Raw genomic sequence first — 18,022 nt, forward strand, 5'->3', positions numbered from 1 at the left:
GGCTCTCCCTGAGGATTTTGTTTTTTATCTGACCACATGCATTGTTATAGCAAAGTTGATTGCCTGTGTTTGCTTCCTGTGGAAATATTTCACAAGACACCCCGTCAGCATGGGTCCCGCATTTGCAACTTGTGTTTTGCTGATCCATTTGGCTTTTTTGAAAATTTGGGCCAAGACCAAATCTTCCATAAAGGTCTGTGGGCTGTGACCATAGCCCTCAGCTGTTTGCTGTGTTGTTCCAATTTCATAGATTTAGCTTTGTGAGGGGAGAAAAAAAAAGAAAATGGGCCATGATTTTTTTTTTAAAGGACTCAGTTCTTTACACCAAGGATTGACTTCTCTGTCCTGAACCATGGGCATCAGAGGACCTGCACTGTCACTGGCTTGCTATGTGGTCTCAGGCAAGGATCTTGACCTTGCGTGCCTTAGTTTTCTTACCTATAAAATGGGAATGATGTCTTCTGTATAGCCCTCTAAGGATTTGGGGGGACCAGATGAGCTAATGGCCCTGAAAAATTGTTAAGTAAAAAGTGCTATGTATTTATGTGCATGAACTCACAAAAATTAATGGCTCTAGTATTCCCAAGGTCTTATCATTCCAAGCTTTCTTGGATCAAGAAAACTTCTCCCAAGATGTCCACTTTTCTAAGGAATTCTTAGGAGAAAAATGCAGAAAAAGTACGTGGGAGCCAAATGCTGGGGGCTCAAGTGTCATCATGAAGAATTCAAAAATTCTCACCCTGAAGGTAGTAGGAAAGCTTTGAAGGCTTTGAGAGAAAAGGGGTATCAGAGGATGGTGGGCAGGGAGAGCTGGAGCAAGAGAGGTCTGAATCTTGGGGCATGTAGTCTAAAGCTTTGCTGGTGGTTTTGGGAGGAGAAAATTAAACCACAAGAAGTATTGAGAACCTAAGACTTCCTCTTTGGGAGTTCACCTCTTTCCAGAGCCTCCCCACAGGCTGCAGGAGGGAGTTGGACATCAATTGGCTGGCACAGTGGCTGCCTGGCTTCAATTTAAAAAGTCTCAGATATTCCCAGGACTGTGTCACTGGGTCTCTTCAATCATGTGTCTGCCTCCCCATCCATCCATTTCTTGAACATTCTCCCATTCCAGTTGGGAGGCCTTGACCTGTGAGCTATGAAGTTCTATAGCGAGGGAAACTGCAAAGGAAGCAGGAGGCCCCGATGACTCTTTGCCATTAGGCAGAGCTTGTCTATAAACACACCATTCTTTACAAGCAAAACAAAACAGACCTAAGAAAACACTTCATTGGGATTGGATTGGATTGGATCGGATTGGATTGGTTTGGGTTGGATTGGGTTGGGTTGGGTTGGATTGGGTTGGGTTGGGTTGGATTGGGTTGGATTGGATTGGATTGGATTGGGTTGGGTTGGATTGGGTTGGGTTGAGTTGGATTGGGTTGGATTGGATTGGATTGGAAATCTGTCCATCAAATGGACTGACGGTTGTTGAACTGGGCAGACCCAACCATCCTTTGGCTCCAGTTCCTTCAGGTTTCTGTGTCGGCTTCAGAGCTGTCCAAGCCCTGCTGCTTTCCTGACCTACAGCAGCTGCTGAGGTGCCCCCACTGAGGCCCCTCTGGGTCTTCCAGCACCTCTGGATTTGCAAGTTCTTTGACAGGAGTGGGAATTTGGTCTTCTTACCTTTCATAAGTCCCCATGGCACTAAAGTGATACTCTGCATGCAGTTCAGTTTTTTAAAAATTTCCTTGACAACTCAGTCCAAAATTAGAATACTCTCAGCTGCACCTGTGAAGACAAAGGAAGGACAATTTGTCCCGTGGCTTTCCACTTTGAAAAATATTGCCAAACAACCTCGGGGGACACATATAGTAGGTGATCAATAAATACCGGTTAAATTAAATTTCTACAATATGCCAATTCAGCAAAACTTGGAATATCCAATAAGAGTCAGGTGTTCTAGGCTCTGGGAATGTACAGATCCATAGGAGGGCCTGTTCCCCTAAGTAAGCCTCAGTCTAACTTACTGAAACTCTACCTGGCCATCATCCATGCATGGAATGATCAAAGAGCAACCTCAAGACCAAAATGAGGACCAGTAATGAAACAGATGAGAAATATACCAGCAAGTCTATACCTCCCTTAAGCAGACAAGAAGCCTCTAGTCAAAAGTTTCTATTATTATCTCAACGAAGATGTTTAAAAGGAACTTGATTAAGGAATGCCAGGCTTCTAACATTTCCTTTTTTTAAAAGCCAGAGCCCAACTCTTAAAAACTGAGAACAAACTGAGGGTTGATGGGGGGTGGGAAGAGGGGAGGGGAGGTGATGGGCATTGAAGAGGGCATCTTTTGGGATGAGCACTGGGTGTTGTATGGAAACCAATTTGACAATATTTCATATATTAAAAAAAAAAAAAAAAAGCCAGAGCCCAGTGGAATACATATTTACGTTTGTCCCAGATTACTCAGAAATAGGAGCCTTTGTAGCCTGGTGAAGGCTGTTCATCTTTGCTCTAGTGGTGGAGGTGGGTGGCTTTGTGTGCCTGTATCACAAGACTGCACCAAGTTTCCTGATATTAATCCTCAATTGGAGGGCATTTCCTGGTAGACTTCCCATGCCAGACCTATTTTAATAAAGAATGCCATAGCACTGCTGGCTCCAGGAGTTACTCATTTTATTCTGTGGGTGGTTTTATTTTAGGAAGATGAACAGCAGAGGGAGGGATACATCTTCCAAAAGAACAAATCCGTTGTTTGTGATCTGGTCCTGCTTATTACCACACAGACTAGTAGTTCCTGGAGAGAAGACACCAGAGAACTAAATGCCAAAATTTCGTTGTCGATGCTTCATAGATTTCTTGCACCAAACCCCGTGACTTTGAAGAGGAAAAGGAAAACACTTGTCTAAGTTGATACCCGTGGTATTTGGGTACACGAAAGGCAATACATAAAGATGGCTTCAAAGCTACTCTTATGTAAAGAATAGGAATTGAACCGCATCAAATTACTGCACCTTTTGGTCAAATTGACCATGCTGATACAGATGATTTGTAGGGTAAAGACCAATGAGAATGTACTCTTACATTCCCTTATGATTTGACTGCTGCATTGCATAGAAACAAGCATCCTCTTGTTCTGCTTAGAAGGACAAAGAAACCCAAATGAGGGCCTCTCATTTAAGATCCATATGACTCTAGGATAGTCATCCAAAGCTGCCTCCGTGAGGACAAGCTACCACCTTTCACGCAAGTGGGTATCCATATTGCCATGTCATTCTTTCTGTTGTCTCTCCTATAACTGTTTAGCAGATACTGATTTAGGACCCACATCAAGACTTTACCACTGTGCAACCCTATCTTCTGTCCTCCTGTAGGATCAGTGTTTAAACAAGTGCTAATTTTCCCTAGGCCTCCTCTAACCATGCCTAGGATCTGAAGGCTTTTGGTTTAGGATACTCAAGAGTCTCTCAAAAGGGATCTGCTCAATGGCTTGCTTTGCTACACATTTGTTGCTTATGGCTGCCCAAGGGCTCAGTCAGCCCCCAGAGCTTTGTCAGAACAGGCCCTTCCTTCTGGTGTAGAAGGCAAGTGGTACACAGCCTGGGGGGTAAGAAACCCGAGCCAGTTGATCTGGGTGACCCAGCTGTTACCATCACTGATGATGGAGGTGGTAAATGGTTCCCAAAGGGTGGTTCACCTACTACTAGGATGGCTCAGCTCAGGCCTCGAGAGGAGACCCCTAACGTTTCTGCTGGCCACACACTGAGGGCTTCTTTTGTCCCAGCCACGCAGCACTGACGCCCTGGAAACCCCAGCTGAAGGATGATGAAAAGCAACATGGTGCCAGGGAAGAGCATGAGCTTGGGGGGGTCACACAGTTCTGGGTTCAAATCCTAGCTCTGTACTTGGGCCAGTCACTTAACCTTTTAGAGTTTCGGCCTCCTTATCTATAACGTAGGGCTATTTCAGTCTCAGCACTGATTCAAAGCAAACAATAGCAACTAAATAAAATGATGTAACTGGGCTCTGCCTCACCCTTCCTCCCACCCCAGGGATCTTGCAGTCTTTGGTCTCACCCCCGTGTCATCCCTAGCAAGGGCAGTCACAACACGAAGGCCAATTATTATTATTATTACTTTACATGTGCACAGTTTTTGTAGTGCTCTCACTGCTATTTGGGCATTTCATTGTGTGATCGGCAGGGCCGGAGAGGGGCAGAGTCAGGACCTGAATCTTAGTCTTTGGTTTCCACCACTGAACAACAACATCACATTCTGCCTCGCGGGCTCATTTCCTCTAACGGATTGCAACGGACCCAGCAGTTCCCAAAGTCTAGATGTTGTTCCGGGAAGCCTGGGTGTGAAGGGCAGAGATGAGGCACACGTATCTGCAAAAAGAAAAATAGGGCACTTGAAAATCACAAGAAGGGCTCTTGGCATCGGTGCAACGCTCCAGCTGAGTGGTTTCCTACTCCAGGAGGATGTTCGAAGGCTGGGAAATGAGGCCGTAGCTGGTTTAGGACCCCACAGCAACAAGGATATGAGGGTGCTCTCAAGTAATTCAGCTGCTCCAGCAGGCTCCCGGCATTTGTCCGATTACCTTCCCCAGTGCTCGTGAGGGTCACTGTGCTTTGCCTAAAATGAAAGGAGATTTCCAAATGAGGACGATCACAGCAAAACATTCTTTGAAGCCGGTGTGGTTTTGAGACACCTTGCACCGCTCGCTCCTCCCGGCTCCCACGTGTCTCGCACCCTACTGATCCCAGTTGTCTTGCTTCTGCCTTAGCATCCCAGGTGAGCAGAGCTCTCCGTCCTGGGGCTGGGCCCAGAAAGGGAAATGAGGGTGGAGTGTCCCACCAAGGTGACACCCCGGTATAATAACCGTCAACCGCTCTGGGGGTGTGATGCCCAAACCCCACAGAGAGCTGTGGGTAAGATGTCCAGTATGATTTAGGGCCCTAGAGCATCAGTGGCTCAGCCTATGGAGAACCACCCTCACCGTCCCTGGAGTCGGTGATACCCTTCCCTTGTGCGGGAAGGCAGATGTGGACCCTGGTTGTTGTGCTTGTTCATGGTCCACTCAGCTATCTCTTTTTGAGGAAAGGAAGGGGAAGGGAGGAGGAGGGGGAGGGGGAGGAGGGGGAAAACTAAGGAAGAGAGGAAAGAAATGACGAAGGAGGGAAGGGAAGAAAGGAGAGAGAAAAGATGGGAAGCAGGGAGGATGGGAAGGGAAGATAAGACAAGAAAAGAGCAAAGAAGAAATGGGAAGATCAAACTTATTTTTCTCTAGCCCCCGAGGGATTCTGTCAGTGGGGGCTCCCTGGTTCTTCCAGTAGCTCCCTTGCTCTTTGCAGATTCTAGATATACGTTTCCCTTAAGACTGGTTGTCTGCAAAGCAGGGGAAACAAACCAGAACCTCCCATAAATCAGGAGCGGTCACTGCCAAGAGCTTTGTACACTTGCTGTCCCTGGCAGTGATAAACCCATTGCATTTGGGAACTGGCCAAAGACCCTGAGTCCTATCTTAATTCTCGTTCCCAGAAAAACCTCAGCTCTCCGTTCACCCACCCCCTGTTTACTGTCTTCGTGCTTCTTCAACAAAGCTGGCAAGGAGGAAGGAAGAGAGCTCCAAAAACTGGGCACATCAAAGGCACCATTCCTTGGCTTGGGGGAGCAGAGGAGTGTGGGGGAGAGTCACGGATCTCTGGACTGCGGGAAATAGAGGCCCAGGCCCGAAGCCTCCAGGGGCCCTGCCGGGGACACGGGAGATCTGCACACATCATCAGATGGTCTCTCTCAGACCTGTGCCTTGCATCTGCTGTTGTTACTTTGGTGGTTGTTCCCTCACGGGGTAATTTGAGACTGTCCTACTGATGGCCAAGGGCTAGCGATGGCGTTGACAGATTAAGACCGCCTTATTGAACCCACCCCCAACAGGTCATGTCCTCACTCTCTACCTCTCCCATACCACCCCCACCTTGGCTCTGGCTCTGCAGTTGGCATGTGACATGGAGAAGATGAGAGCAGTGTCCACACTGCTCCTCTGACCCACATGGAGCCCCTGGAGAGTAGACCATCCCGGTCGGCCACGCCATCCTGCTTGCCCCTCCTTGCTCTGGTTGACCATCTATGCAGCGGAAAGACCAGACTCACCAACCCTCCATCCCCATGGAACTGGGAGATACTTTTCTCTCTGTCCGCTCACGTCTTCCTACCTTGATGAGGATCTGTGGTTGTTTAGATGATGCTTCCCTCTCTCTGGCGGGGTAGGCCACCCATCCCATATACAACATTCACAGCACCCTGTGCTTATGATTCTTCTTTGTAGCTTGTAGCTCAAATACACCCCCAGATCTACAAAGGTGACTTATGGGAGTGGGCCCCACCGCAAGAAGCCAAGCAAAATTCACTAGTGGCTGGACCTGAGACTGCTTTGGGGGGAGTAGTCTATCCCCTTCGCGCATCAATCTTACCTAATAGAATCGAAGCTTCACGACAGCAGGGGCCTCATCTGTCTTATGCAGGCTGTAACCTCAGTGCCTGACAGAGTGCCTACACCTAGTAGGTTCTCGTTAAACACTTGCTGAATATTTCTGTGACTAAATGTTGGGGAATCCGCTTTATCCTGCTCTTTTTTTAATTGACAGGTTCCTTCTTTTAACGGACCAGGCTTTTCCATCCCACAGTGAGGTTGGCGGAATTAGCTGGGTCAGGGGAGAACTGTGTTGCCAGAGCCAGAAGGGCCAGGCTAGGAGAGATTTCCTTACCTCTCTTGGGGCAGTGGAGGGGGGTGGAGGGTGGGGACTGTTTTGTGAGATATACCTGGGATTTATATTCCTCTGAGAAGTCAGAATAAGAAGCAGGGACCTGTTACCTTGGAGAGGGGTTTGGAGAGGGCCCAGGCATGAGTGACAGGTCTCTCCTGATGACTCAGGAGCCACCTGGCTCTGTCAGCCAGACAGAAGCGATGCCTGAGACAAGAAGGAGACAGTGAGTCATTTTTACTCTGGATTCACATTTGTACCTAAGATTTAAACGTTAGAACAACTTAAAGAGACTACGTATGAAAACAAAGACCAAAGCGGTGCTTTGGCCTTAGCTCTGAGGCCATTAGAGATGACCCAAGATGTTCACACATGGGCTTCCTTTGAACTGAGTGCGAGCCCCGCTCCCCTTCCATGCAGAGGGCACAAACTGATGTGACCATAAACCACAATACATATGGAGCCTGCAAACTTGCTGGGTGTTAAACTCAGACAAGCACTTCAGTGACCCTGGAAACAATGTAGATTCCACTAACACGGAACCCATATAATAAGAGATAAACACACATTGTTCCCACCCTCAAGGAATTTAAACTAGAGTGGGCCGGATTTTTGTCTGAAATTTGCAGGAAGTGAAGCATGTTCTCACTAAGTGTATTAAACGCAACACGTCTGGGTTATCAAAGTCGGTTCAAATCCAAGCCAATGTCGAGTTTTGCTTGGCTCCTTGCAGTGGGCCGTCCCATCAGCTGGGTTGCACCCTGCTGTTGTAAACGTGGGGGCATTCCAGGAGGAATGAAGCAGGTGCCTGAACTGAAGATGAGATGGAAAAGGATCCATATGTGGCCAAGGAATTTGTTGCTTTCTACTTTCACCTTCTTTTGAAGTGGGAAGGGAGAGGCTCCCAGCAAACCCTTGCCGTTGTCCAAGGTTCCTCTGGGGTGCAATAGAAGCCTAGCCAGGCATCTCTACAATGTGCTCCCCCCACCCCAGCTAAGGGGAGACCTCTCTTCCTCTACCCTCCCCTGGAGGGCAAGTACCCAAGGAAGAGGTCCTTAATGACCAATCGAGCCTCTCAACTGAGCACTGTCTCCTCACTGACCAGCTTTTCATTCCCTCAAGTGCTGGGGTCCTTGTCCAGCTTCACGGGATGAACAGTGAGTGAACATAAGGGAAGATGCGTCCTCTGCCAAGCCAGCCTCTGCCGGCAATCCCACCATCCCTAGTTAAAGCCCACTGTCCCTCTTAATAGGTCCTCTCTTGCGACAGCCAGGCTCTCCTGCTGAGGTACTTTCCATCACAACTGATAAGTAACGCTTTTTCAATCAACAAACTCCCTCTTTTAAGGAACCAGGCTTTTCCTGCCCTTGTTGAGGACAGATCTGTTAGGAAGGGCCCACAAACTATAGGAATTAGCTGGAAGTCAAGGGTGAAATTCATCACCAAGACCAGAATGCAAATGCCTCGAGGAGCCCAGGAGAAGAGAGAATACTACGCCACAGCATCTGCCCCTCCTGGATAGAAGCCTTTAGGCCCGCTGCACTTGCTCACGTACTCCATAAATGGTTGCCAAGGGCACCCTTTCAGGATGGGATGGTGACTCTAACATGTACAACTGACCTAATTGCATCATTGCCTATGTTTTTTTTTTTTTTAATTAAGCCTTTTCTTCATTTTCTTAATGTTTATTTATTTTTGAGAGATAGAGTGTGAGTGGGAGAGGGACAGAGAGGGAGGGAGACACAGAATCTGAAGCAGGCTCCAGGCCCTGAGCTGTCAGCCCAGAGCCCGACGTGGGGCTCCAACCCACGAACTGTGAGATCCTGACCTGAGCCGAAGTCGGACGCTTAACCGACTGAGCCACCGAGGGGCCCTTTTAATTAAGCTTTTTATTTTGAGATACTGCTAGATTCACATGCAGTCATAAGACATAATACAGAGATGTACCATTTATCCAGTTTCCCGTAATGGTAACATCTGCAAAACTATAGTATGATTTCATAACTATGATATTGACATCGCTACATCCACTGAGTATCAGATTTCCCAATTTTACTTGTACTCATGTGCATCTACGTGTGTGTGTGTGTGTGTGTGTGTGTCTGTTTAGTTCTGTACAGCTCCATCACGTGTGTAGGACAGAGAGGCATTTCATCACTGCAAGAATCTTTCATTTTGTCTTTTTTTATGTTTTTTTAATTTTATTTTTATTTTTTTTATAATTTATTGTCAAATCGGTTTCCATACAACACTAACCTCCCCTCCCATCCCCCTCCCGTCCTTAACCCCTGGCAACCACTCATCTGTTGTCTGTTTCTATAATTTGTCATTTCAAGAACGTTATATAAATGGAATTGTACAGTACGTAACCTTCTGGGGATTCCCTTGAGATTTCGCTCATCACAATTCCCTTGAGATTCGTCCAAGTGGCTGGGTGTATCAGTACTCGGTCCTTCTCAGTGCTGTGCCTGTGGTTTTAATCATTAAGCAATATTGCATCTCAACATGGCACCAAGGCCCAATTACAAAGACTTTGGGACATGACCCTTGAGGATGTTTCGCGCTAAGAGAGAAAATAGATTTTGTTTGGTGTTTCTGGGTGGGGCAAAACAAAACAAACATTGCAAGTGTTTCTAGATGTATGGAAGCATGCCTGTGTGTTTCTTCCCTAAACCGGTGGCCAGTTGGGTTGCGATTCCCCTTAGCCAGTTGGGTTGTGGCTGATAGTTCTTTCTTGCATCTTCCCACTTCTTCCCCCTCCCAGGAACACATCTACAAGTTGATGAAGAGTGACAGCTATGCCCGCTTCCTCCGGTCAAATGCCTACCAGGACTTGCTGCTGGCCAAGAAGAAGGTATCATTGGGAAGGGCAGGCCCGCCTTTCTTAGCACTGTTGACCCTTGCCTGCTGCTTGCTGCTGGCGTGAAATGAGATGATCATCCCTTGGGTTTTATTTATTTTCTCTTTTCTTCTTTCCCTTCTCTATCTGCTCCCTCTCTAAGGGAAGACAGAACTGTCACCACCCCAGCACCGCCGCCCCCCCCCCCCCCCCCGCCAGCCGCCGCCAAGGTCCACAGTGTGGCTTCCTGTCTCCATGTTCCCATTACCTTGGTCTGCAAGTGTTCTGCCCACAGCAGGGAGCGTAACCAAATACTGAGTCCACAGTGGCTTGGCACAAGGATTCAGGGCTAGCAGTGACCCCAACGAGTCCCTTAGGAAACCAGAAAGAGACCCTCACTACAAAATCCAACCCCCTCACCACAGATTTTTATCTCCCTGACCCACTCAGGGATGAAGATGAGGCAAGGATCGGGGCAGAACATCTGGGTAGAAAATCTTACACGTGCCGAGCCCCTCCTCCAGTTCCCAGTCTGGTCCCGGAAGTCATTCCTGGGATCATTCCCTCCCTGATACCCCTTTCCCCTCCCTCCCCGACCCCACAGCGTTTGCCTTTTCTTTTAGCCATAAAGTAGGTGCACCCCAGCTTCTTGGAATCAAGTCACGTTCCCTGCAGACCTTGACGTCTGGAGTTGGGGGCGGGGGTGCCCGGGGACCCTCGGCACGTCAGTGGCGAGGGGCAACTGAAGCAGGAGGAACTCAGCTGGATTTGGGGAAGGAGGGAAGGGAGAGCAGGGAGGGGCATGGGGTCTGGGAAAGGGGAGGCAGGGGAGACGATGGCTCAGGATTCCAGTATCCCTGCGAACCCTCTGCACTTTGCCACCTGTGCTCTGAGACCCACGGTTGGTTAAGTGTGGCTCTCCTTGCACTCAAATCCACACTTTCGTGCCACGCTAGCTATGTGCACCCCTCTTCTCCCCTCCCAGCCAGCCAGCCCCAGTCCCTAAGCATGTGGTTGTCCACCGCCACACTGTCTGTCAGGCCGCGTCCCCCCAGCCACGCGGCCCTTCTCTCTGTGTACTGTCGACCTCATGTGCCAGGATCCTGTCTGTGTATCTGGTCAGTACCATTTAACTCCAGAGTCTAGAAGAGCATTTATATCCCGCTGTCCTGCTGTTAGATAGCCCTGAGAAAATCCCTGATAGTCTGAGAAGGGAAAAAGGACTTCTGGAAAGCCCAGGTTGTCAGAAACCCAGCTTTATTGGTTGCCTGCACCCTGTCCATCAAATGTCACTACTGTGATGGAAAATGGAAAGCCTGGCCTCTTGCCAGCTCCCTTACAGGAGGATGTAGGTAGAGGGGGCTCTGATGGAGGGGAACATCAGATGCCCATTTTTTTCAAGAAAGGTTATGGACACTTCTGGTGTCTCCAGCCCAGATCTCATGGGAGATGGTCGAAGCAAACGTTCCCCTTTCTCATGGCTCCAGACCCCTGAACTGATCACAGTCTGGAGAAATCCTGAGGCTCCAGCAGTCCAGCCCCTCCGAGCCCGTCTACATACCCAGGAGAAGCCAGGAGCCACTCAGTCTCCTTGTGGCTTTGAACTCAAGGGGAGAGCACACCCCGGGCTCAGGGAGTGGAGCTGATACTCCTGTGCCTGCAAGTCCTCCCGATCCCGGAGGAGGTCACTGAGTGAGGGAGGAACCCACGGCTTTCTGTGAAACATTACGCATGAAACTCACTAGAATTACCCTCCCAGCCCCCAGATTATAGGACGTTCTTCGGCAGAAAAGCTCTTACCGATGCCAACACCCTTTCAATATCCAGGGGTCAGTTGTTGCCAAAAATAGTGACAAAACCTACTTTTTTTTCCCATTTCTCCCTGAGAGTCTCCAGGTGTGGACTGGATTTGTAACTCAGCATTTTCAGGTAGGCCTAGAGTGCCTTGATTTCAAAGATGGGCTTTCCATGTGACATAAAGGTCCAGATCATGAAGGTACGTGAGAGTCACAAGCTCCAGCTACGAGAGGGGACGAGGACGGGCCTCGCTTTTTCTGCTTTTCCATCTCGTGATGGAGTCTGGAGCCACAGCCTCCTGAGCCTTCATCCCTAGTTCACCCTCTGTCCTAATGATGTCAAAGATAAGGTTAGTCACTCTGGCAAACCAGGTTCTCAAGGGGCAGGTGAGCTGGGTTTTGAGGGCTCCTCCGGGACAATTAGGCACCCATGATGATTTTCCAGGGTAGCTCAGAGGGCTCATGCAAGGCAGGAACCCAAGTGAGTCAGGCTGACGGCGACCCTCCGTAAGCACCAGCCCAGTAGCCAGAGGACAGGAGTGGTAGGCACACCGTGCTAGCTGCAGGGCTCAGGAGCAGCCTGACCCAAGCCAAGCGTGTGCCACCTCGGGCCACCCACCGATTGAAGCTGAGTCCTGCTGTCCCCAGAGCCGAGACTTGGTATGGTACCCTTCGGCTCCTTGTGTAAGGAGAAAGACCAGCCTGGCTCTACCGTGGGGTGTCGTGTGTGTGTGTGTGTGTGTGTGTGTGTTGTGTTTTCCTTCTGCAACATCCTGTCTTCCGGCAGCCAGCTGAGGGGACGGGGGCATGACTGCCAAAGAAGCCCTCTGACCTTGTCCACACAGACAGGCGGCTGCCCTTTGCCTGCCCCTCTGCTTTCGGCACACTGGAGACCCACAGACACCCAGCTGCTTGTGCAGCTCTCCAGTTTCCATTATTTGCTGTGTGTGTGTGTGTATGTGTGTCCATGTGAGTGATTGTACTCTCCAGATTTCCCAGCCTCGGGCTCAGGACCCTGGAACAGGGCTCTGGGATAAACTAGCAAAGATTCGGGATGTAATTCTCTCCCAAAACCTCTCAGAAAAGCTAGAAACTTAGGGAGAGGGTCAGGTGCCCACCAAAGCCTCCTCTCCTTCTGTGGTAGTGAGTGACTAGGCTTGGGGGAGCATTCACGGGCTTTGTCTCTTCTGGTCCATGTCACGGGCTCCTTAGCTAAGAGTTCTCCACAGCGGTCCTTGAGCCTCCTGTAGCCTGCCCTGTGTAAAACTTAGAAGGGGTCACCTGCCTGCGTACCGAGAGAGCATTTTCTGTCCAAAACACTCCTTCTGAGGCCCAAGGCCCTTTGCCGAATAAAAGGGCATGCGTAGACACTCCTTGCTCTAAGAACACAGAATGAAAGTCAACAGGGGGCCACTAGGCAGTCACCAAAGTTAGCAAACTCTCTGGCTGCATCTGGGTGGGAAAATCCCAGAATCCCAACCCAGACTATGGATGCAGTTGACGACCTCACCTTGCCCACGGCCGCTTCCTGATGTCTCATCAGCATCCCCGACAGACCACCCGGCCCTCAGAGCTAGTCTGTTCTGGGTCCCCACCTGGGGCCCTAGATGTCTGCCTGCAGGTTGAAGGACACACACCAGGGGCTCCTGCCCATGAGCACAGCCAGTGGAGCAGGCTGCTCCAAACTGCTGACCGTGGCCCCGTGCAAAGGCACAGGGGCTCCCACTCCGAGCCCTGCAGCGCGACAGATGGCCCCTAGAGGAGCAAACACCCCTCTCTCCTAACTGCTCCAAGAGGCAGCACCATTTCCGGCAGGCTTGTTTTCTGTCTCTCCCACTGACTCACCTACAGCGCTGGCCGCTTCTCTTTTCCCATTTTTTCGCCCTGTTTTGCTGTTGTTTTTGCTCATTAGCTGCCGCCGCTGCTATTTGGAAACCACGTGTAAGCTGAAGATTTTTTTTTTCTGTATTTTTCTCCCTACCTTTTTTTTTTTTTTTCCCCCTAAAGCCAGAAAGTGAGCAAGGTCGTAGAACCTCCTTAGAAAAGTTCACTCGCAGTGTGGTAAGTTCAGCTGGTTTTCTTCCCTCAACGTTTCTTCTGGGTTTTTTGTTTTTTTTTTTTTATTTTGTTTCTTCGGTTGTCGTTGTTGTCGTCGTCGTCGTCGTTTCCTTGGAGGCGGGAGGGAGTCCAGCGCTTTCCCCACTCAATACACCCCTTTTCTTTTGCGAGCGTCTGCAGCTTCTCTTCTAGGGATGGGTTTGCAAGAGACCAAGCGGCTCCCTCTGCAGAAGGTGCACACACAACCGCCCTGCCTCGGGCCTTGCATTCGATATTCCGCTCAGGGCTTTGGGGAGGAGGGACCGTGCTGCCCTTGGGGCCGCTCGGCCTGTGCATCTTCTGCAGCAGCCCAGGGAGAAGGCCATCGAACTGTACCACAAACTAAATTGGCTCAGAGCCGTAGCTCACCTGAAAAAAAAAAAAATTCCAAATTTCCCTCTGTGAATGAACTCTGGCAATCGCGCAGGTGCAGGTCGCGAGCTGATGTTGCTGTGTGGCGGCTTTTGCGTGTGCAGAAGGTGGCCGTGCTGCATGGGTTCTGGCAATGCAGTCTAGCTGGCGTGTGTGTTAGTGGCCTCTGCATGAGCTCCGACATCCCTTACAGCCCCTGTCAGCCTCATCCGTGTAGCGTAACAGGGAGAGGAGGGCAGTAGCCACCGAGGGGTGGAGGAAGAAACAAGTCCCTGCCTGGGCTCCCAGGGGCAAGGCCTTGACCTGATTCTGATAGAGGGAGTACAGGTGGGCTACAGGTTCACTCTTCTTGTAGGGAAGTGGCCTATTTCCCATGCACATCGAGATTCGAGGGTTGTAGAGCGCAAGAGTGGCATATAGGAAACCCCACGGTAACGGGCGAGAGTGCTGAATGAGTAGGTCTTCCCCAAGGTGCATAGTAGAGGTTCTGTACTGTGGTCTGTAGAACAGCACAGACCCATCTCTCCTTTTCATGCCATTCTCTCCAAGATTCGAGCGTAGAGCTTACTGTACAGGAAGGACTCGTTCTCACGCATTCACTCGCTCATCACAATGAGCTGCTGAGTTCCTGGGGCCCAGCCTGCACTGTTAACATCAAGCCAGTGGGAACCAAAATGGCAGCCAGGGAACAGGAAGGCCATGCGTGGAACTGGCCACACTTCCCTTCCCAAAGGACAGAAACCCACTGATGCTGATTTGCCCTTTCCCCCACTCCCCTTTCTCTGTTGAGGAGGAGAGTCCTTGTAAACCTAACTATCGTGTGATTAGTATCTTTATTTCATCTTTTTAACATAAATTGTAAGAATTCTGGGCTGAAAGCAACCGAGTCAACTACCTGCCACAGCCAGATGCATTTTAACGGAATTTAAACATTATTTTGAATTTGCTAGATGTGATCATCACAATAAGTGTAGTAGGTGGCAGTTAAAATATGGGCGCTCATCCCTTCTTTGGTCTTCTCTATGGGCTTTCCTCATGAGAAATCAGAACTTGCAGAATGCAAGGCCTACTGGTCCCCCGTGTGTCTTTGGCGGCTGCTTTGCCACAGCTATGTGGCTTCGCACACTAACAAGCTGCCACAGGCTGCCAGAGACAAAGCCTTCTGGAGCTTCTCCACCCCTGAGCCCCTGCGGAGAGTGGTGGGAACCTGTCCCTCCCTATTGGTTTTGAGGACTGCATGCTGTGTGTAGACGATGTTTAAGAACTTTGTTGAAGAACCCAGAGTATACCGTGAGGCAAGCTGGACCACTAGATGCAAACGCAGGGCAACAGAACTCTCAGAGCCCCCTGGAAGCCCTTCAGGTTGACCTTGTAGGCCGAGGGTGGGAGAGAGGAAGGCTGGTACCCAGAGAAGATGTTCAAACATCTCCAGGCTGCTTTTTATGAGAAGTGGGTATCAGGAGAGGCCTGAATGATCTCAGTGAAACTCTGTGAAGAGCTTTTAATGATGCCTCTTCAACCCAGAAGTAGTGTTGGGTCAGTGGTCCTCCAAAGTCTGTTAACAAAGCATGTGGAATGAGAAAGCACCAGACATCTTCCCAGCGTCTCAAGTGTGCAGGGATGTTTTCAAGGCTGGCTGAAGGAGAAAAAAAAATCTTCCAAGCTCCTGAGATTTTTCGCATCTATATAATAGAAGGGCCAAACTTCAAACAAAAAGTTTCTAGATTCCCTTTCATGAAGACTCTAATGGGTGGTGCATTCCAATCTCTTGGTTCCAGTGGCGGAAATGGATTTGCATGGATGCATCCGTGTTCCCAGTACTCCTGCGACAACACCACACACCCACAAGATATGGCTGTGTTGGAGGAAATGGCCTATGGCTGTAGAATAGTGGCAACCCTCAGAGTACGTGAGGCTGGAACCCAAGAACTTGGTCTGAACAGCCCAGTGTTCCAATCAAATGGAATTAACCAACCAACCAATATGCCTTGCAATCTGATAGCCATTTTTCTGGATATAATATACATAAAATGCTAGATTTCTCTAAAAGAAGGTCTATATGAATATGTCATCTGCTGTATACTGCAAACTATAAAACTCGTTGAAAGATAGTTCAATAACATTCTCACGGTGCTGGGAAATATGTATAAAAAGGCCGTCCGTGTCATGGGATTAATATGAAACATGAAGGAGTGAAGGTAGGCAGATCATGGACCAAGGATATGAGGCCAGCTGCCATTTAGGACTAATTGGTGGCAAGAAACGTTAATCCAGGTGGTTGGATAGTTCAGTCAGATAGTCTCCCGTGGTCAATTTCCTTTCTTTTCTTGGTAAAAGAAGCTTTGGAGAAAGCAGATTGTTCCTTCCAAGTCTTAAGATGTATTATGACGTGGAGGGATTATCTGTTAAAGGCCAGACACGGCCCCTTTTACAGGAGATCCTGGGGAGTAGTTTAATGTGGTTCATGGAAGCTGCTGGGGCCATACTAGTTTGGGTGCAGATACCTTGCAATCCCCGATAGAGGCAGTGCTGTGGGAGCTTCTCCTTCCAATGGAAATTCACTTGGAGTCACCCAGAACTTGAATATACAAAGCCAATGTCTGGGGATATGCTGTGCCGAGCATCACGTAGTTGGGTTCACTGGAGCCGCAGAGCCTTCACGAAGCTCTGCTTATTTGACGGGAAAGACCCAGGTTCAAGACCAAACATAGCTGAAAGTCTATGGCATGGTGCAACTAGCCCATGTTATACCTTCATTCAAAACAGAAAACAGGACTCCTCCGATGGGCCCAAGCCCCACAGATGCCCAGCTGGACAAGCACAGCGCAGGCTAGAGTTCAGCCCCTACTCGACCTTCAGCTGCCCTTGTGTAGTGAATGACCCACACCGCTGTACATGGTGGGTCTGATCCGAGGAGCCCCAGCTGGAGAACTATAACACATGGCCGCCTCACAAGGGGGCGGCCCACACACGGATTCAGAGCCTGTCTCCCCTAGTCCTATGCACCGGGAAGCTCCCTTTCACAACGGCTGTAAAATATGCAGTAGGAAGCATCTGGCATCATCGTGGGCCGTCTCTCCATCACCTTCCCTCTCCTCCTCACAGTCCTTGGCGGGAGCCCCGGTGTTGCCCACTGGTGGAACAGGGGCTTCTCTGTGGAGAGAGATGCCAGTGCCCGGCCTCCTGCCATTCTCCGCCGTCCTCCTGGTTTTGCTGTTGACAGACAACATGGAGGGTGGGAGGGTGGCCAGAGCCAAAAGTCCCGCTGTCCTCTTGCTCTCTCTTAGGCTTGCTCATCCCCTCAGGCCCTACCGCCAGGCTGACTCTGACACACAGGCCCCGGGATGCATAGGAGGAGGGTGTGAAGATGCAAACGCGCCTTTGGCCAAAGGCTCAGCAGCAGCCATCTGGTTGTCCCTCTCTGGGTGGTGGCCGAAGCCACCTGGCGAGCACTCCAGCCTGGGGAGGGGAAGCTAGAAAAGGTCCTCTTCTTTCTTACCGTCCCATGGAAGAGGCCACAGGGGGGTGATGCACTCGAGGCAGGGGAAATGGCAGCCCGAGTGACACTGGTATCAGCCTCCCTTGAGGCTTTCACCTAAGCCGCAGCTCCCTCGGCTGTAGCCTCAGGCTCCAAAGCTGGGAAATGGGGTTGCAGGTGCCCGAGCAAGCACTGGGGGCCACAGAGGAGAGAGGAGTTGAGGACCAGGGGTCCACCCGCCTGAGACAACATGGCCGTGGAGCTTTGTCAAGGTGCTCGTTGGAGTTGAAGCCACAGGCCCCGCAGCTGAGGGAGCCTGGCATCTCCAAACAGGCGTTTCCCTCCCGTCTGCCTGCCAAGGAATGCAGCCGGAAAGTCAGAGACCCGGAAGCCCTGGGAGCCAGCTGTCACCCGCCCTCCCCCTCCCCTCCCTCCCTCTGCCTTTCCTCCCTCCCTGGCCAAAAGAAAAGCTAATGAGACGGGAAAAGTCAGCAGCCCACCTCCGCTCCTTCACAGGCAGCTCTGCAGGAAGAACCCCCACCCAGCTCCAGGCCCAATCAGGAAGTGGAAGGCTGAGGCTCCTGGCAGGCGAGGCAGCCGGCAGACAACCAGGGTGCTCCAGGAACAGAGCGGGGGTCAGCTCCCTCCCCAGGAGGCTGGCCCCCCCACCCAATGCCTCCGCAGTGTATCATGGGAAA

At 50.3% G+C, this 18,022-nt stretch overlaps 1 protein-coding gene across 12 annotated transcripts in view; it reads left to right on the forward strand.

Moving 5' to 3' along the window:
* Positions 1-18,022, forward strand: part of RGS6 (regulator of G protein signaling 6) — a 603,304-nt gene that overhangs the window by 555,875 nt on the left and 29,407 nt on the right. For 11 of the 12 annotated variants that reach the window (XM_040477580.1, XM_040477585.1, XM_040477588.1 and 8 more), the window contains 2 exons: positions 9,507-9,596; positions 13,385-13,438. In XM_040477580.1, the coding sequence (XP_040333514.1) occupies positions 9,507-9,596; positions 13,385-13,438 (144 nt within the window). The remainder of the gene's footprint in view (positions 1-9,506; positions 9,597-13,384; positions 13,439-18,022) is intronic. The other variant, XM_040477591.1, reaches the window with a different exon arrangement.

The sequence above is a fragment of the Herpailurus yagouaroundi genome, unplaced genomic scaffold (genome assembly GCF_014898765.1).
Source record: "Herpailurus yagouaroundi ecotype Mexico unplaced genomic scaffold, PumYag 141, whole genome shotgun sequence".
In the NCBI taxonomy this organism is placed as follows: Eukaryota; Metazoa; Chordata; class Mammalia; order Carnivora; family Felidae; genus Herpailurus; species Herpailurus yagouaroundi.